General features: G+C 40.2%; 1 protein-coding gene across 1 annotated transcript in view; it reads right to left on the bottom strand.

Moving 5' to 3' along the window:
* The window catches only part of ITGB6 (integrin subunit beta 6), a 77,373-nt gene that overhangs the window by 8,577 nt on the left and 46,806 nt on the right, over positions 1–21,990 (bottom strand). The window contains exons 10-14 of the mRNA XM_075180779.1: positions 15,481–15,889; positions 13,789–14,011; positions 11,984–12,081; positions 9,943–10,062; positions 126–292 (exon numbers count right to left, since the gene is read on the bottom strand). Of these exons, the coding sequence (XP_075036880.1) occupies positions 126–292; positions 9,943–10,062; positions 11,984–12,081; positions 13,789–14,011; positions 15,481–15,889 (1,017 nt within the window). The remainder of the gene's footprint in view (positions 1–125; positions 293–9,942; positions 10,063–11,983; positions 12,082–13,788; positions 14,012–15,480; positions 15,890–21,990) is intronic.

Genomic DNA, 21,990 nt, shown 5'->3' with positions numbered 1-21,990 from the left:
GTTTTCTGAACTTCCTGAATTAATATAAAATACTTGGACATCAGATACTCCCATTGTCTTACAATATAGTACATTTGTTTTTACATATAACTGTATGACAATCAGGAAGCTATCTAGATACATACCGAATCCCATTTGGCCTTCAATCTTTCTGCTTCAAATTTTGCAACTTCTTTGCGATCGTGAAATGACACCAACAGTTTCCATATACACAACAACACGATACCGATAAACACAATCGTGACAGAGACAACCAGCAGGATCATTAGAATGTTTGGCGGCTTAGGACAATCTGGAGATAAAAGTAATATTATATTTAGCAAAAAGGAGCCATCGTCAGTACAGACAGTAGGTTACACTTTATACCATATTTGCTTTGATGGCCACCAAAAATAAACAACAGGTAAATAGCAGTGTATCAACTGTCAGCATCAGAAGTTGCTGGCAGATGATATCCACACCAATAAATCTTTAATATCTTGTAAAATATGAAGTTAAGAGCAGCACCCTCCGACCGACATATTGCCTTCAGATGGCTGTTTTGCATGGCTGACCGTTGGGGGTGTGGCCATAGAAAAAAATCAGGGCGGAGGGGGGGTGTGTGGCCTGTTGCTCCATCCCATCCTCCCGATACTGAAATCCTCCATTGCCTGTGATATGGTGGAGGTCAGCTCTGCTCTGTATTGGAGCAGAACAACAAAGCCATCTCATCTAAATGGGGACTCTACCTAAAGTCATCTTTATCTTTCAGGCAAATTTTTTTTTTAATCTATATAAAATCTCTTTTATATAAATCAATTTATATTTTAAGTTTAATGGTCGTTTAAAGCCTTGGGAACCTAATTACTGTCCTAACTCCCACATGCCCCTGTTAAAGCCCAATAATATTTAAGCACATAAGATCCATGGCTATAGGCTGATGCAACATGAAGATGTCTCAGCTATGGTGTCTCCACCCACTTCATGTAAACTCCACCCATTTTGCTTTAGCCCCACCTATTTTATGTGACCACACCCATTCCAAGTTAGACACCAATATTCAGACACAGCGTTGTATTAAATGGTTTCTCCCATGAAAAGTACAAATCTTGTATACAACACATAATTCTCCTTATAAAACTTGGCTGCAGGGAAACTTTACATCTGTTACTATGCACTAAACATTTTACATTTACATTTTACATTTAATTTAATTAAAACATATTTAATGCAATAAATACAACTTTGCTATGACAATATTATGTTCTCAAATGAAACGTGATTCCTACAATATTATAGTCTATTTTCTTCTAGTGGTTATTATGAAGAACCTAGTTCTGTAATGAGGAATCGGAAAAAATCAATTAATGTCACCATATTTAAATGAGGAGGTATGAGTGGGAGGGCTAATCATAAGCAACAATCTGTGTCCTCCTGGTCATCCCAATCTACCGCCCAAATTTTGGCCAGGGTTGTGACGGAAACAGAGGAGCGCCGGCAAACATGGCTCCAACTAGGAAAAGCAGCCGCCTAGAATATTTTCCTAGGCGGTAATGCAGTTTTAAGTAACTCATTTTGCACTTTGGTATGCTCATAATTCACCTAGGTCCGCTCATGTCCAAAATGTACTCTTTCTACATGTCCGGTCCTATAGGACAGCATACAGAATTTCTTTACATCATAATAGTACTTACGGGAGATTTACACTAAGCCATTGTTTGTAAGCTACTTGTCTTCTGGCGGTAATGTGATGCGTTTATCATTTTGAGTGAATGTAAATGTCTGTGAAAGTAAACGTCACGTCACCAAATAAGGATGACTCCTGTGGCTTTAACTTGTGCTGTGCTGCGTTATATTAGCGGACATGCAACAGCGCTACATTCATCCCATAGATTGTAAGCTTGCGAGCAAGGTCTTTGTCTGTATTACCCATTACTATGTTTGTGCCCAATTGTAAAGCACTACAGAATTTGCTGGCGCTATATAAATAAATGATGATGATGATGATAATTCATACATTACATTAATCACCTTCAGATTACTTTACATAGATTGGCCTGAATATACCATTTATTTTCCCTTCTTGTTTTTAGACCTCCATGTCAATACTTGACTCATGTACTGAAGGGGAGTCTGGTTCCAGACCCCTATATTACAGCGGCAATATAAGATTTAGGACTAGATTTACTAAGCTGCGGGTTTGAAAAAGTGGGGATGTTGCCTATGGCAACCAATCAGATTCTAGCTGTCATTTTGTAGAAGATACTAAATAAATGAAAGCTAGAATCTGATTGGTTGCTATAGGCAACATCCTCACTTTTTCAAACCCGCAGCTTAGTAAATCTAGCTCTTAATTTCAGAGAAATGCTTCCAACAGGCGTATACTAGGTCCCTTTTGCTAGTTCACCTCCATTCACCTCTTCATTCTATCCTGATTGGACGGCTAGAATCCTTCTACTGCAACAGATGCTTTGTCATCAATGGTACGGACTTACTCCTGGTTTTAGGTAATAATGGGAGTTTCCGTAAGGAACTCCCACTTAATTACTATGTGAGGACGGGCATGTCATAAAAATGGGGGGTTGGGTTTGTCCAGAAGTGGACTTCGCTTCAAATAACTCATAAATAGTGCATTAAAAGTGCTGAAATATGAATGAGCTCCTAATAACTCTTCAGTATCCTCTTAACAAACCGATAAATATAATAAAAACTGTGTTTTTTAAAGTAAAAGACATTCGTTGTTAACATATTAAAAAAATTATACAAGCTCATTTGGACAGAACAAACTCATTTTTCAGAACGCCATTGTATAAGCAATGTCTTTAACAAGCTCACCCTATTGTTTCGTGCTTTGTAATAGACGTTGGTTCTTTATAAATAACAAACAATAAAAAGATAATTAACACCCTTTGAATTCACACAAAATTTCGAAACTGTTCTGATGCTGGACTTTGACAATATCAAAGTAAAACATCAAATACATCAAGTAGCTGTAATTATGAAATTAGACTCCTTATGGCGAGTTGTAATGTCTCCCCGCTTAAATCTGTCTCCTTGTGGGTTTAGATGAAGCAGTATTGATCTAAGAGATGGGTTTTTGGCGACAAGATAAGTAAAGAATAAAAAATAAGGCAGAATGCCATTGAACAATAATATAGGGATAGTCCCTCTTTTTTTATAATTATCAGACTGAGTTCTTATTTTTGCAACGCAAACTAAATGGATATAATAATTTGATGCTTACTAAAAACTGAATAAAATCCAGCACATTATATTATATGCTAAATTAGTGGTAATTTGGAAAAATGTACAATTTGAGCACATACGTCAATGTACAAACAAAGTCATCTTCTGATGCAAAATATGCTAGTGCCTTGATTTTGTAACTCCTAATTACACAATTACTGTCTAAAATAGTGACATTTACATATAGGTGTGGTTGACTTTCCCAGTTTCTGGGTTATAAATAATGTTTTACTTGTTGACTATTCATTAAATAACCACTAGATGTCACTTTGAGCTAAGCCTCTTCTCCCAAAGACACATTTCAGACAGATAGAGGGTTATTTAGAAAGGGCTTTAGAGCGTATCTGGGACCAACAAGATGTGCAAACTTATTTATATCATCATAGCGCCACTAATTCCGCAGCTCTGTACAGAGAACTTACTCACATCAGTCCCTGCCCCATTTGAGCTTACAGTCTAAATTCCCTAACATACACAGAGAGAGAGAGAGAGACTATGGTCAATTTGATAGCAGCCAATTAACCTACCAGTATGTTTTTGGAGTGTGGGAGGAACCGGAGCACCTGAAGGAAACCCATGCAAACATGGGAAGAACATACATACTCCACACAGATAAGGCCATGGGTGGGAATTGAACTCATGACCCCAGTGCTGAGAGGCAGAAGTGCTAACCACTAAGCCACCGTGCTGCCCTATATATATAGGTTATATATGTCCAGTTAATGAAACAAATAAAAACCTGTAAGAGTCACTTGTGAAACTGCAGCGCACATACACGTCAGTGACGACACAAGACTACTCTTATATATTGCCCTTGTTCTATTTAGAAGTGCATGGATTACAAGACAAGGTGGCTGCAGGGACGGAGTGAAATAAAGGTGCATTTACAGAAATTGTCCCTGCTTTATGGGAGAATGCACAGCCTCTGTCTCCCACAAATCAACACCCCTGAGGGTCTCACCCATATACTTTCAATGGGACACATTTTGCATCTTTCACTTACATGGTATGCAGCATTTCTAGACACACTTCAACTAATGTAATAAGTAATTAAGATGGCCCAATCTTCTCTCATTCTCATTATTAATTTAACACATAAGCCGCACATAATGAAGCATTGTGGGTCTATTATAACCAGGTACCAGGAAGGTACAGCTCCCATTAGGTCTGCATAACTATCTGCTTGGTGAACGTGGCTTCCCCGAGTTACTCTCATAACACCCAATTGCCCCAATTTAGTTGGGACAGACTTGATTTGAGGGGAACACCCACCATCCCATGTATCGGGACTGTGTAACAATTCGGAGACAATTTGGAGAGGTGTCCCATGTCCTTAAGACTCATTTCTTTATTCAAGTCTATCAGTCCTCCTCCTAATTTCCTTGTCCCGGCTCTCTCCCCCAGTTAGCACCACCCTATTTGTGTCTCCTCCTTTCCTTTAGGATGTAAAATCTCAGGAGCAGGGCCCTCTTTCCTTGTGTGCTCCTTCTACTATTCCATCACCCTCTGTACCTCTTGGCCTGCTTCCCTAGCCCTATTTTCTTAAGCTTCGGCCTACTTCTCGCTGATTTCTACCATCATTTTCACTCATTGTCCCAGTAATAATTTGATTTGCATTACGATGTTACCTGTGTCTGTGTATATATTTCTGTTCATTTTTTGTTCTTTCTGTATCATGTTGTGTCATGGCTCACTGTTTTCTGTATATGTCATGTACGGTGCTGCGGACCCTTTGTGGTGCATTATAAATTAAAGATAATAATAATAATAAGGGGTGCTCCTTCAATGCTACACATACCAACAACATATGTGCCTGGCCTTGTAGGGGTGTTTTAGGGGTGGGGATGTGGGTGCATCCAAATCGCTGGGCACGCCTCCTCAATATCACGTAGCACGCCCCCAAGAGGGGACTCACACACTCTGTCCTTACACCAATAAAATAAACGTATGCACTCTTCAGGCAGATGTTGTTTGCTCTGGCACTATGATTCATCCACTCTCTGAATTTGTCTCCGGAATGTCCATGTAGACACATTGGGGGGAATGTTCTGGCTACGCTCATTTTTCCTCAAACCTCATAGAGATGCGGGGAAAAATGAGCAGAGATTCCCTACTGTAATGGCGGGCAAAGTGCTCAGCTGGACATCGCGGTGGTCCCCGCAGCCCGACATCGCGGTGGTGCCCGCAGCTGTACATCGAGGTGGTGCCCGCGGCCGGACATCTAGGTGGTGCCCGCGGCCGGACATCGAGGTGGTGCCCGCGGCCGTACATCGAGGTGGTGCCCGCGGCCGGACATCGCGGTGGTGCCCGCGGCCGGACATCGCGGTGGTGCCCGCGGCTGTACATCGAGGTGGTGCCCGCGGCCAGACATTGAGGTGGTGCCCGATGCCGGACATCATCATCATCATTTATTTCTGTAGCGCCAGCAGATTCCGTAGCACTTTACAATTGGACATTGCGGTGGTGTCCGACTGCACATCAAATCGAATCCCCCTCCCTTAAATTCCCTATGCTTTACAGAGATCTAATAGTAGGCCAGCCTGCTAAAGTGAAGAAGTCTGTGGTGTTTTTCGATTAAATAACCATTTAGGATTTAAATAATCTAGCCATACAAACTTTCCAAAATGTGGCATTATTCCTTACAGCATTAGCCTTTTTGCAGTTTTTCCGAAGGCAAAGTCTTCAGCTCTAAATCTTGTACTATGTTCTCTAAAGAATCATAAAACTTTGTGTCATACACACTCTGCCTGTTAATCTCTCTGAGAATGCCAATCATTGGTCTGAGAAACAGCAATGAACTACGGAACATGTAAGACCCATTATAAATTAATGGTGAACAGGTGAGTAACGAGACCTGTTGCTATGTTATTATAAACTTTATTGGTGAAACAGAGCCACACTCAAAAATGTGTGAATTTTCAACAGTAGACTGCAGAAAAAAATATTTCCTCTTCAGTCCACCAGATGTATGCTTGTAACTCAATAGGTGAGCCCTGGTTGTTCAGGGCTCTGTTTATCAAAGTGAAAAACCCTATTGCAGGCAGAAAAGGATTCCCTTCCCCCCCCGCTTTGCCCTATGCATGTAAAGGCCTACTGCTGGCCATTACCCCACTGCTAGTAAATATTGGCAAGGTAAAGTTCTGCCGCTACACCTGTTTTGTTATCTCCATCTCAGAAAGGTGTAAGCAGGAAGACAAACTGAAATATAAATTTATATTATATTATATCTACATTTTTTTTAATATATAAGATTTGTTGCCATGATGATCTAAACACACTTTTGTGAACTGAGGCACAAAGTCCAAAGCTGCCTTTACACAGCAGGCGTTTGGCACTCAAGAGTGACTGACAGCTTGGCAGACTTGCATTGCAAAAATGCACTGCGTGGATTGGTTCAACTGAAATGGCTGCAGCCTGAGCTTTCTGACCAAATGCCATTAAGTCCTAAAGATCTGTCAGGAGATTGGGTTGTCTGTATTACAGTAAGGAGGTAACACTTTACTTTTTAACAGAGCTACAGTGAAATATTATACTGTTAACACTGAACAATGTAGTTTACGTTTAATGGTTCTTTAATTACTAAGAAATTTTAATCCCTTAAGAACTACCTGACATATTTCTCTGCGGGATTTGGAACATTCCTTGCTGTGATGTATCTCTCTCTACATTTTCCATATCATCATCATCATCATTTATTTATATAGCGCCAGTAATTCCGCTGCGCTGTACAGAGAACTCATTCACATCAGTCCCTGCCCCATTGGGGCTTACAGTCTAAATTCCCTAATATAGACACACACAGACACAGACAGAGAGGGAGAGACTAGGGGGGTCAATTTTGATAGCAGCCAATTAACCTACCAGAATGTTTTTTTTGGAGTGTGGGAGGAAACCGGAGCACCCAGAGGAGACCCACGCAAACACGGGGAGAACATACAAACTCCACACAGATAAGGCCATGGTCGGGAATCAAACTCATGACCCCAGCGCTGTGAGGCAGAAGTGCTAACCACTAGGCCACTGTGCTGCCATACCGCCACTTCTAAATTTTCATACTGCTACATTTAAATGTCCACTTCGACCACTCCCAGAGCATATAGCAATTACAGCCCAGGAACACTGGTTCCTCTCCCAGACTCCTGGCTGCAGTTACATTTTAGATAACTGTCAGGTTCCTGTGTCTGATATTCTAAGAATACAGAAAGTGCAAATCTGGCACTACCCTTAGCCACATAAAGTGCCGCCATTGCCTTTGTGCAGAAACATCAGATCAGATTAGATGCAGCAAATAGTAAGTTAACCTATAGCTGGCTAATCAAGCTGGAGAGAAGAGATCACCATCCACATATGGACTAATTTGCTATATAGACCTCTCACCACCATAACAGACCTTCTCGAATGGTCTGTTAAGCATCTACACTATAAATTTACTGTACAGTGTCCCTTTAAGAGACATTTCTCATACATTTTTATCCTAGAGCCAGGATAGAATACTTGTTTGCAAAATTGCAACAGGAACCTCTATTTGGAGATATCTGTAGTAGAATAAACTGCTAATTAAAAGCATTTGTAAAAATAAAATCCCAAACAAAAGATGCTCAGCATTAGAGCACACGTCGCTCTACAGGGATTGATACGGCTGCAAAACATTCCACGAATTCAAAGGGTCTCAGTTCTGCGCTGTAGAAATTTATCAACGTGCCATATGACACCTTCGCTTTGAAAGACAGCTGGGACGCGCTGACAAATGAGCAGACTGATGATTACTCATGGGATTCCACGTCAAACAATACCAGCGAAGAGCTGGGATTTACAGAAATACATTACAAAATTCTTCCCCAGACAAATGCTGCCACAGCCAGGTATACAGTGAGCAAGAAATGTATTAAGTGGTGGAGCTATTGTGATTAGTAAGAAATATGTTATCGCATGTGGTGAGGATGTCCTAAGACTGTAGAGTATGTTACGGGCACATATGTCAAGTGTGTTATGTTACACATCCATGTACTATTAACACCATGGGTGGTATTAGTGGTGACAATGACTGGACACAGTATTAAAAGACTAAAATAGATCCAGGGTATGCCTTGTGACCTGAAAATCCAAATAATTCTTTAATAATAGGGTATTTAGTGCACACATGGGGCAAACCTACAACCAGACTGCCTTATTTGGGAAAAGATGAAGTGCTTGTTTTTCATGTTTTTTCTAGAATGAGAGCAATTTTCTTTTAGAATAATCACTTATTAGATAGTATTGCAGTTGTGTAATCCCAATTATACTGAATAAAAGTCCCTCATAAAGTATAATGTCTATTATGCTTATTAACCTATAGGTGCTGAGCATGTGACTTCAGATATCAACCACTGTCCTCTTCCCAATCTGCCAGCAGTCATTGAATGCTATTTACTATGATTTGCTGTTCATTTTGCTCAATAGGAGCAACTTGCACAAAATCTCTAGCAACCAATCATCAGTTAGCTTTTACAGGTCTAGAGCAAGTTAAAATGAAAGTCAATGTCTGATTGGTTGTTATGGTCTAGTGCACACCTTTTCAACCTGTGGCTCTTCAGATGTTGTGAAACTACAAGTCCCATCTTTCTCTGCCAGCTATCGACTGGCTATCTAGTGGCAGAGGATGCTGGGACTTGTAGTTTCACAACACCTGGAGTGCCGCAAGTTGGCCAGGACTGGACTAGTGGAATTTTGCATCTTTGACCAATGGTGGTAAGTAGCCCTCATTGATAAATTAAGAATGGTGACTATATTAGTATACTTCCCCCTCATTAACCCTTCTCCCCCTGGTATTCTCTTTAGGACCTTTCTCCACTAAACCAGGGGTGCTTTTAGGGGCAGCACGGTGGCCTAGTGGTTAGCACTTCTGCCTCACAGCACATGGGGTCATGAGTTCAGTTCCAGACCATGGCCTTATCTGTGTGGAGTTTGTATGTTCTCCCCGTGTTTGCGTGGGTTTTCTCCGGGTGCTCTGGTTTCCTCCCACACTTCAAAAACATACTAGTAGGTTAATTGGCTGCTATCAAAATTGACCCTAGTCTCTCTCTCTCTCTGTCGTCTGTGAGTGTATGTTAGAGAATTTAAACTGTAAGCTCCAATGGGGCAGGGACTGAAGTGAATGAGTTCTCTTTACAGTGCTGCGGAATCAGTGGCGCTATCTAACTAAGTGATGACGATGATGCTTTTAACTGTTGTTAAAATATAGCTACTCTTCAATTATAACAAGTGAGTAGAGAGATTATCTGAATATAAATACTACAATTATATTGTATGATAAATGATTTAAGTCCCCACGTATGAAAATGTTTATGCACTCTCCAAGTTGTGACCTGACATAACAATTTACCTTTGTATATCCTATTTCATGTTAATGTAAACATACGTGTAATGACATGTAAAGTGAATTTCTTTTTCAATACAACAGACCATGCTGTTTAGCGTATAGGAGCGCTCACTTCTGGATATTTTCTTGCTATCTGATCATTTTTTCACACACTGTGTATTTGTCCACTTTACATATATTTGATAATGTATATCTTTTATAAAAACATATTTCTCTGCTCTGTGTCATCCATAAATGAGATAAGATATAGGCAGTAAATGGCTGTATTGTATTTGCCAACAATTTTGTAAGGCGGCAACAATTTGTCACATTTCCACTCCTCACATTATAATCTCTGACAGACAATATTAAATGCCTACCATTTTGGCGTGTGTTATAAATTACTTTCTTTCCGTGCTCATCCGTCGCCATCCTAAATGTAATAGCACATTCATTTTCACCTTGCATGGTACAGAAAATAGATTTATCCTCGGAGAAATCTGAAGGGAAGAGAAGGGAAAGAGACAGGACAAATAAAATGCATGACATCAAAATAACAGATGTGATGGATTGTCATGTCAGCGGGAGCTCACCAATGGTTCAGATAGAAGCTCACAGACAAAATTGCCAGAGAAAGTTCGATATATCCTTGTATTTTACTTTGCTTAGATGGAGATACCTATGCATGGCTTAGATTATTCTTGTCTAAGTACATCCTGCATATGTCAGTCACCATTGACCGTCTTCTACACTCGTCTACAGGAAAATGGCTACACGTTTCTGCAGACCTTTACAATATGACTTGTAAGGAGCTAGAGGCACATAATAGTCTCATTTTTGTTAAACAGGAAAACAGTGTGTTCTCTGTTACTTCGAGTTACCTGAAGACACAGCAGTAAGAACAAAAATTGAAAGGATAGTGATACCCCAATCCGGCCTCTCACTATGCATGTCATGGAATACATTGTCACAACAGTTGGAATCAGTTAAGTAAAGAAAACAAGGAATGTTGGCTCCGTGTAATTTGATTCAGCTTGTAGAAAAAAGTTATTTATGGTTCAGTTCTCTCTGAGTAATGTACTACTAGCTGTTTGGTGGCAGCTGAACTTTGATGGAATCCTGAATACAATAAGAGGCAGATCCTTACCTACAGGCAATAGTAACTCCTGAAGCATAAATGAATGTGCATATATGATTAAAATAGGTAATAATAAAAATAAATATTTATGATCAATGTTTCATATATAACTCTTTTAGTTATGTGAAAATACTTGACACTGTCACTTTTTAATATCGTTATATGGGAAAATCGGTGATAACCTCCCCTCATATAACATGTCGCTCCTTGCTGAGAAAAAGAAGGCTGTCATTATTCAAATGTTATTAACAAATAATATAATCAAGTACAAGAGTGCAGTACCTTTCTTTACCTTTGGGGTGTGCTGTCTATGCTATGATTTCCATAGACAGCCAATAATACCTATGGGCCATAAGAATGTGGAAAAAAAATAAAATAAAAACTAAGCAATAAATTCTTCATGACGACATATGGTATCTATCACTTACAGTCCAAAGTCTGCTCCAAGCTATAGACTAGATCAGGCCTGACCAACCTGTAGCTCTCCAGGTGTTGTGAAGTCCCAGCATGCTTTGCCTGTACATAGCCTATCAATAGCTGATACTTGTAGCTTCACATCATCTGGAGCGGCACAGGTTGGCCGGGCCTGGACTAGATCAATTGGTACTAGATCTTGACAGTTACAGAAGGAAATAAAAGCCCCAATTGGCTACAACCAGTTACAGTTGCTTACACAACTATGACAGCTACGAAATTCAGCTTTAAATTACAATGCATTCTTGCTGTATTACCATCTGTAACACAGTAAGCTTATGTAATGAAGTATCTAAGTACGAACCTAGTGTAATACTAGAATTGTACACAGCCTTGTTTAATAAATTGCTATTTCTAAAAAATAACCAGGGGCATGCTGAATATAGATCCCTTAGTCAACAGTCTGTCTATAAGCAGGTGCTCTCAGCACTGGCCCTTTGTCATGCTCTGATTACCCCACAATAAGTATACTCTATGTCATTATACCATGCATGTCAAGTATATTTTTATTAATTGCACTGCGTTAGACACACTGCACTAACATACAGTTTCACGTTCGTTGTATTGAGGTGATCACACCGTGAAAAAATATTTTCAGTTTTAATGAGCTGTTGTGAATCACTGCTGAATATTGTTCTGCTATATCATTAAATAAACTTGTAGTTGGATTATGATCATGCTTATTGGACGGGCTGTGGGTATATTGTCATAGGTGAGCTAGGTCTGCTGCATAAGTCTTCCTTGCATTCAAATGCTGGTAATTGTGCTCTCACGAGCTTCCTATAGGTAGCAGTTAAAAAGCTACAAACCTTCATCTTTGCTGAGTGTAGCATCCACAAGGTCACATGTCTCTGAACATGCCCCAGGTTGCTGGTCTTCTGAAAACAGATGGCATTCAACACAGGGCCTGCAAAAAGTAACTCACGGTTAATTTATCTCTGCCTGTCAACGTGGACAATAAAAAAAAAATAAAAAAATATTAGACCAATTCCGATTTCCAAGATCCAAGACGTCTGCTGTGCACATTCCACATACATGTAATATTCATTGTCCTGAAACAACTTTATAAAATCCCCATCGTCTCACATTTCTTTTTTTCTGCCCTTCCATGGTTCAGACAGTCCTGTAGGCTACATTAGTCAGACACTCCTGCATGATAAATTGCACTACAGTCATCGTACCTGAATCTCATGCATAATCATTTTTTAGAAACTCAGATGTCATGTCTTGACTCCTGACCTTGCTCTTGTCACTGCCTGAAGGCTCAATATTCATCAAAACTGTATTCAACGCAGCACATTAATAAAAAGAAAAATCTAGTATATTAGACATTATCAGGGAAAAAATAAAATGTTTTCCATAACCACACCTTGTTTTTCTGACCATCTTATTAGGTCTATAAACATGTAACTGGGGCTGCCTCTACCATTTGTACGTGCCTAGATGTGCTACTGGTCTTTTGCATAAAGCAAATTACTTAAAATATTTGCAATATTTAATGATCTAACATAGTTTTTCCCTTTTGCTTAAAATATGTTGTACCTGTACCTTTTAGTTTATATAAAATGACAAAACATTGAGGTCATAATAACTATTTCTACCTTATGCAAGTCTTGGTATATTACCTTCCTTTATTAGAAGTTGCAGAGTGTGGTGTTTATTTAGACAAATGTCTAAATATCAAGAATTTAGACTTGATACAATTGTTATGCTATATAGCATCATTTGTTTATACATCATTGTTCTTGTAGATCAGTTCATTTGTTCAGACTGATGTTATGGGTATGAGGTTTAGCATTCCGTCGTCATGGAAACAGATTTACTCTAACTGTACAGTGTTGCAGGATGTTGGTTAGAGACCACCTGCACTTCCACACAGCTTCTCATAGATGCTCATAGTAAATAACCCAAAAGGCAATAAGGATGGGAAATTCCCTTTCAACTACATATGCCCATGAATTGAGGGATTATAATAATTTTAGTCATATGTTTCTGTGACTAACGCAGATCTCTAGATTTTCTTTTGCGTAGCTCATTATTCCAGTTCACTTTTTAATGCTTCCAAATGGCTAAATTCTATCTGTTGAGCAGTCACATTGTGATCATATCGTTACAGCCTTATAATGCCATTATAGGTGTCACTTGTACATAGTGCTCAAATCCCTTCATGTTGACACATTTGGGGGTAGATTTACCTTCTAAATAGGAAAAGTGGAGGTGTTGCCCATAGCAACCAATCATATTCTAGCGATCATTTTCCAGAATGTACTAGAGAAATGAGAGCTAGAATCTGATTGGTTGCTATGGACAACACCTATAATTTTCCATTTTAGAAGGTTTAGTGAATCTACCCCTTGAAGTAATTGTGAAAGGCTCATCCCCATTATCACTGGAACACTTACAATCACAAAATGTTGCATGCGATCATTTCTAAACATAAAGGCCCAGTGGAAGCACTTTGTTCGCGTTTCTAAATTTTCAAGAGTGTTATAACAATCAGGGAAATCGGCCAGACAAAAGTAAACATACAGTGAAACGTTTGCTCTGTTTAGTAGGATAGCTTCACAGTGAGAATCATAGGCTGGAAGATAAGAGGGCTCAGACAACGATGTACCTTGCTGAGTTGCACGGATCTCCACAAGTTGGGCACTTTTCACAGGTACTGCCGGATACCCCAGGGTTGTTGCAGATGCACTTGCCGCATTCGCATTTACCTCTCCCGCTACAGAGGGTTCCAGTCTCAGAGATGCAGGAGTCAATACTTGTTGTACAGTTGCAGTACTGTCCGGTCCAGCCACTGTGGCAGGCGCACTCGCCACATTCACAGTCCCCATGACCTATAGGTATATTATAGTACAATATTATTACTTTGGCAGTAGCACTGGGGCCACAACGTATTATTACAGTGCTCCATAACATGAGTATTAAGTATTGTGGTCTCACACCTCAAAGTCACTACTCAGGTTTGCTTCATTACTAAAATCAAATACATCCACTAAATTTTACTTCATCCCAAAACACCCAAGACTGCAACACACTTATTATATCTGGGGGTAAATGTATTAACCTCCGGTTTCTTCAACTCCCGCGAGTTCGGCGTCTTCGACGCTTAAATTTAAAGCGGCGCTGCCTTGTAAAGGGAAGTTTCCCTTTACAATGCAGCGCCGCTTTAAATTTAAGTGCCGAAGACGCCGAACTCGCGGGAGTTGAAGAAATCGGAGGCTAATTCATTTACCCCCTGGTCTGAAACAATTGCCTGAACTATATATACATTCCTTCTATCCTGCTGACTGACTTAGGCTGGGTACACAGTACCGGTTTTTCCCCTGATTATAAGGCCAATCACACGATAAACAACTGTTCGGCCCGATATCGCATTAGTGTGTACGCTGCAACGAGAACAGTTATCGTTCCAAAGTGCATCGTATCCTTTGAATTGATTTTATAAACTGACTGAAAATCTCGTTCAACAATGGAACGATGTTGTGATGATTCTGCAATGTGTATGCACTCACAATCAGGATTTCAACAGAGTTTAGAGAGTCACAATCTTTTCAGGGGATGGTTATGACAGATGAGGAGCACAGATCTGACGGTGAATTGTGTAAAACGTATATAGTGTGTACACATGAATCGGCATGCTGATTGGGACTTTCAGTCATAGAATAATTAATGAAATCACATCGGGTGAAATTTTCTGTAGTATGTACCTAGCCAGGGGCAAACACAGGATTTGCAGAGGGGGGTTTCCACACCACGCCACCAGTGGGTGTGACCAGCATGCATGGGGGCATGGCTATAATATTAGACAGTGCTTGGCTGCTCTCTAACTCTTATTATCCCTATAATATACATGGGCAATGTTACGTGCACTACTGTTAGGTGCATGCAGCTCTCCCTTTTCAAGCAGAGCTGTGTGAAGCGGGAGCAGGGTCCAGCCACCTCAATTATACCGTGCCCCAGGCTTGGAGGGGGGTTTCCAGGCACAAGGAAACCCCATCGGTTTGCTTATGCCAGGCTTAATGAAAGTGCAGCAGACTGAGGAAGACGTTAGAGACTTAGCTGGCTGCTGGGCCGTGACACCTCAGCGTTCTTTCCAGCATTTAACAGCGCAAAGTCGTGATACAATAAGCCCCTCCCCTGATACATTTAAATCCCACTCTGCAACCCACCTATCGATGCCCACATTTTCTTATGGCCATGCCGATAATCTTCATCCATCGGGTCAGTCATGCCAAAATTAGACTATAGGAAAATATTTATTATATCACACTTGAAAGTAGTTCAGTTATTAGACATTATGTACCTCCACAAATAAGTCCCCTGTGCCTCACACACGAAAAATCATCACATTCGCAACGAGGTCCGTAGACTTTTCCGTAGACAGAGGGATTGCAGATGCACTGTCCACAGAAGCACTCCCCTCGCCCAGAACATGTATCCAGTTCATGGCAGGAGCTGCTGTTCAGAGAGGTCTCGTCACATTCACAGCGGGCTCCCAAATATCCAGGTTTACAGACACAAACGCCACACTCCAAGGAACCGCTTCCTTGGCTGCACACAGAGCTCTCCTCTTCAGCTTCTGCCGTACAAGAACACGAACATTCCGAATGGATTTCAATCTCCAGGCTTTCTTGGAGACCCACAGGCTTTATTATAATATGCCTTGTTTGTTGTTCACAAGATGTTGCATTTATAGTCACACTGAAAGAAACCTAAAACATAGAGGATGGAATAAATTTATTTATTTCCCTTCCTTATGCACATTCTCTCTTCTTGCTTCAACCTAGGTACACATTGTGTTCTTTATGCTCAGCTTGTCTCTCTGATTGTACAGCAAGAATATGTTTACATACTATAAATAAAGGATAAGACTTGTCTTTTTTTGTTTTTCTTTATATTGGCACAATTTTGAAGCAATAACACTATCCTATTCTACTTGTTCACCAGATACGCTGTCTAGCAGAGTGTATCTAGCACTTACTTTTGCTGCAGATTCTTCCTCTCTGGGGGACTAGGGGGAAAGAAGTTATCATCATCATCAGCAACTATTTATATAGCGACATATATTCTGCAGCGCTGTACAGAGAACTCACTCACTTCAGTCACTGCCCCATGGAGCTTACAGTCTAAATTTCTTAACACACACACCCTGAGAGAGAATAAGGTCAATTTAATAGCAGCCAATTAACCTGCTAGTATGTTTTTGGCGTGTGGGAGGAAACCAGAGCACCAAGAGGAAACCCAAGCAAGCATGGGAAGAACATACAAACACCACACAAATAAGATTATTGAACTCATGACCCCAGTGCTGTGAGGTAGAAATGTTAACCACTAAGCCCATGTGCTGCCCACATCTGCCTATGTCTGGCTCCAGGCCCGGCGCTCCCATTAGGCAAGGTTAGGCACTTGCCTAGGGCGCCGGGCTCTGGAGGGCGCCTGGAGGGCGCCACAGAACTGGAAATTAATTTTAAAACTGTGCGGCGACCGCTGACCATACCTGTCACGGCCGCCGCACAGCATTCAGATGCATGGGGAGGGGGGGGAAGAGGCTATTGCTTACCACCGCCGCCTCTCTGCTCCGTCTCCTCCCCTCCACTCACTAGTGTCAGTGAGTGGAGGGGGGGAGACGGAGCAGAGAGGCGGCGGTGGTGAGACAAGGTAAGAAAAGACGGGATGAGGAGGGAGGAGGGCGCCGATTTTTGCGGGGGGTAGGGCACCGATTTTGCCTAGGGCGCCATGGACCCTAGCACCGGCCCTGTCTGGCTCCCACTGCTCTGTCATGTCAGCATTTTGAATGGACTAACACAAAACTGTATTCACAGTAATCAGTTCTATCCAAAGCCATTCGTTTTTTGATGTGCCAGGCAGGACATTCATAGCCAGGGCACTGCCAATTCCCAGCCCTTAGAAGATTACATTAAAACAAAAAAGTGTTAGACACTCTGCAAGAATATATCTAGCAAATGATAATAAAATGAGTAATAGCCTTTTAAATATATTTTACATGTGCTAACTGAATGTCAACAATTTAAGAATATACACTGCCTTATATTGAGTTGGAGACATTTTCAATGTACCTGTAAACATTCTGTTGCAAAAACAAGCTACTTACTTCTTACCTCAATCTTAAGATACGTCCAATTAAAAAACAGCAGCATTTCTGCATCAGGTATACAATGCGTATACTTACGCCTCACACTAGCGTAGAGATACAGCTTGACAGTGTTAGTGTGCAAAAGTTACATTACTCTATTTATACACAATATAATGTAATGAAGTGGCATATACACAAGAGAAAATAGTGCATTGACAGTGTTATTTAATAAATGAGAAAGTCGCATTTTCCATATAAAAAGGTAGAGATGCTCATCATCATCATCAGTTATTTATATAGCGCCACTAATTCTGCAGTGCTGTACAGAGAACTCATTCACATCAGTCCCTGCCCCATTGGAGCTTACAGTCTAAATTTCCTAACATACACAGAGAGAGAGAGAGTGAGAGACTAGGGTCCATTTGTTAGCAGCTAATTAACCTACCAGTATGTTTTTGGAGTGTGGGAGGAAACTGGAGTATCCGGAGGAAACCTACGCAAACACTGGGAGAACATACAAACTCCACACAGATAAGGCCATGGTCGGGAATTGAACTCATGACCCCAGTGCTGTGAGGCAGAAGTGTTAACCACTAAGCCACCGTGCTGCTCAGGATTGGTTCCCCGAGAACCAAACACACCTGAACTTGGCAGATCTGAGTGGGTAGTTTTGCGCATCCTCGGAATTGAAAACAAGGCAAAACGTCATTGTTACGTCGTTGGATCTTGGATCTTGCAAGCTTTGGATTCTATAAGTACCGCCCTCCATGGCGATCCAGCACCATTTCACAGAGGGACACAGAAGGGGTAGCGCAGTTCTTGGCAGTCTTTAGTACAGTTGGGCAGCGTCATAGGTAACAGGAGGAGTAGCAGTGTTCTTTAAAATCGCCAGTGACGATACGGGAGAGCTCCATTGCTCCATTGTAATTGTCATTGCTGAAACGTTTGGCAGGGTTGGTCTTCTAAATCTGCAGTCACATTGTACTGTGTTATATAGGTAACACACAAAGAGGAGAGCTCCATTGCTCCATTGCTAATTGTCATTGCTGAAATAGAAATAATAGGTCTGGCAGGCTCGGTCTTCTAAATCTGCAGTCTTTGTTTGAAAGTGTATGAAAATAATATTGTGACCTGTGAGGTGGTCAAAATTGACTGCAAATGACTTGAAATTAGTGTTATTAAGGTTAATAATAATGTAGGGGGGCAGGAGCAAAAAATTGTGATTTTAGCAAAATAAAAAGGGATTTTAGAAAAAAATCGGGATCCAAAACCAAAATCAAAAAACTCAAGGGCAATTTTGCCAAGACCAAAACCAAAACACGAAGTTAATCCAGATCCAAAACCAAAACCAGAACACGGGGGTCAGTGAACATCTCTAATAAAAAATAATCAACCACAAACACATCTGTTGTTTACCATTACAAAAATCCAATGGGAATCTTCGTTCCTGCAGTAATCCAAATGAAGTGACAAATACGTGATCCGAATAGACGAATACAACTTGATATATTATAATGAGTACAGTACTATCAATATGCAAGCAGCTAATCAGAAGCGGAGAGATAGCGCTGCTGGTGTCATCATCATCATCAACCTTTTCGGTTCTTTACAGGCATTTCCTATACATTGAGAATGAAGTGCTAGCAAAAACTAATACAGTTATTGACTTTTATCAGTTTCCGCATCATGGTATGGTAACATTGTAATGCCATGCACTTGTCCTTCCAGATCGGCTCCCCCCTTTTCATCCACTCTGGATGGGAATGCCCTGGGTAATGCGCCTGATACTGGGATGTATTTGCCCGGTTTTTATTGCACGGATAAATCATATTTCTGTAATCTAAACATCATCCTGGAGCCGCTATCAGGGGTTTCTGATGTATGTGTGTTCAGTGGCTTGTGGTTTGTCTAACCCACTGACCCACAAGTGTAAATGTAAAAATAGAATTTCTCACATCCCACTGTAGCCAACATTCCACTCTCAGTCTGTGTGCAATTATCTGTGGTGGTGTCATGGCGTATGATGCATAGGTTATGAAGCATCCACTGGAAGCCCAAATCTGCAAAGTGTTCTTGATCTGTCTCCATGGTCCGGTGTCGTACAGCCCCCTTGATTATTTATTTTACCAGGTTGAACTTTTTACATACAAAGAAAAAACTGTCTAGTCGGTCACGCCACTATAGCAAATATTGGCAAAATGTAAAAATATATGTAAAATAAAAAAACGAGTGTGTGAATCTAATTAAAAATTTAATTTATCAATAACAAAAACATATCTTAAGAGTTTTAAGACATATCTGTGAACATATCTAAAAACAGATACTCTCTATATTGAAGCCATTTTGGCAGATATAGACCAGGAACAACACTCTGGGGTATATTTACTAAACTGCGGGTTTGGAAAAGTGGAGATGTTGCCTATAGCAACCAATCAGATTCTAATTAGCATTTTGTAGAATGTACTAAATAAATGATAGCTAGAATCTGATTGGTTGCTACACTTTTTGAAACCCGCAATATAATAAATATAGCCCCAAAATTCTGTATTTTCATCACTGATAATAAGTATTTTTTCTGTTTATATTTGTAGACTCTTGTAACAGCTGCTGAGGTCAAGTGTTTTTACCCTGGGCCTATTGAAGGGTGTTTTGTATTTCTTGCCAGCTGTAAGACTGGAAGGGGGTTTGTTTCTATGCCAGAGAACCTCATTTTCTTATTTATATACACATTTACATATAAAGCTCAGTTTGAGGCTCCACTGATATTCTTCGTTGTTCCATTATAACAAAGAGCATATTCCTTTTGTAGAATATTAATAAGTGTACAGGGATATGACATTTACATGTGAATCTGTGTCAAGTGTTACATTATAATAGTAGTTTCTTTTTACTCACTTATATAGTATATAATATTCTCTATCACTCTCATTTTCAGCTTTCCCTGTTTATTCAAATTCTGCATCACTCTGTGTCTGTCCTCTGCAAATGCGGCTACTTGTGCATTGCTTAGATTCTGTCTGTTGTATTATGTTTGTTTCTATTGCTGGGCAACTTTCATTGTAATATTTGTATGCTGTCTGTGCCATATTTTGTACATTGTTCCTCTGCATTTGTCTCCCATCCGCTTATCCTGTGCATTTATTTGCATGCGTTCTACAGCAGCATGTACATCTTGTTTATATATCATACATTTTTTGTCTTATGCATATAAACATGTATGTCACTTTTAGACCGTCTGCCTGCATCAGGACCTGCAGCTACTAGCGGCAGTTTCATCTTGCTGAGTTATCTGAAATGTTTCCCGTGCCTATGTCATGTGGAATGATGCATTTACATTTTGCTGCCATGCTTTTTCTTACTTTGCAAACAATCCCACTTCTGGTACCATATATTGTTTTATGGATACTCGGACTGCACTGAGCAACTGTTACTCTATCTGCATTACATGAGTGTCAGACTTTCAAACATCACCCCATCTACCTGGTACAAAATGCTCTGCTCCCAAACTTCCTACATACTATTACAGTTAGCTGTGTTAAATTAATTAATCAATGTTAAATAAAACACCTGTCCCATGAATTATTTAATTCAGCACAGGTATCTGCAATAGTAAATTAAGTGTGAAAGTCGGGTGCAGAGCATTTATTGCCAGGTGGAAAGGGTAATTTCGGAGGATCTGCAGTGCTTCTTTGTCATAGGTCCATAATACACTAATCTAAGGGAGCCCTAGAGCAGTGTTTCCCAACCCTAGTCCTCAAGTACCCCTAATGGTGCATGTTTTCCATATCTCTTTGCTGCAGCACAGGTGTAATCATTACTGACTGACACATTTTGAGAGATCCACAGGTGGTATAATTATATCACTGGTCACCTGGAAAACCTGCACTGTTAGGGGTCCATGAGGACTAGGGTTGGGAAACACTGCCCTAGAGGACCAAATACCAAACTAGGGTTTACAGGTTACAGAAGCTGTGGAGGGTCAAACGAGTTAGCAACAACACAATGACAGTGAGCTACAATCAAGCATAACATATTACAGTTACTAGATCTGGGGGTAAATGTATTCTGCAAGTCGCCGATATTCGGTGACTTTGCAGGGGAAATTTAAAACGGCAATGACTTTCAAGGCAATTTACCCCCTGGAATGTAAATAAATTAGGACACACATATATTACACATGCAAACGCTCTCAGTTTTTTTTAAGTATGCCTCATGCATGTGAAATAATTGCAGTACATGGCCGATTTGGCAACCCTACCTACATAAGATTAGTGTCAACCAATACAATGATCATACAAATTCTATGTCAAAACTGTTTAATAAAGAATGCTACTGGGACAACACAGCTATTTTACAAATAAATGCATGACTTTTATGTTGAAAATCAAAATATAGAAAAGTTTGTAAAATCAACAGAATCTTTGGATTAAATCTTTTCTGCATTTTGTGACGTACTATTTACTATCCAGAAACTGTATAACTCAATAGGTCTTGCTGCTCAGAAGCACCTAATCAGCAATTACCTTTTATCGGCCCAGTACAATATAAACAGTGAAAGCAAGTGCCTTCTTGGCTTATATTAATGAAAATTTTGCACCAAGCTAATGTAGTGCTGGTAAATTGTGACAGAAACAGACACACAGGTGTGGAAGATATACAAATAATGAATGAAACTATTATTATTCAATACATATACAATACATGGTGGCTAAGTGGTTA

This window comes from Mixophyes fleayi, chromosome 7 (genome assembly GCF_038048845.1).
Source record: "Mixophyes fleayi isolate aMixFle1 chromosome 7, aMixFle1.hap1, whole genome shotgun sequence".
Taxonomy (NCBI): domain Eukaryota; kingdom Metazoa; phylum Chordata; class Amphibia; order Anura; family Limnodynastidae; genus Mixophyes; species Mixophyes fleayi.
The sequence above is the reverse complement of the archived record's forward strand: the minus strand, read 5'-3'. Positions and strand labels throughout refer to the sequence as shown.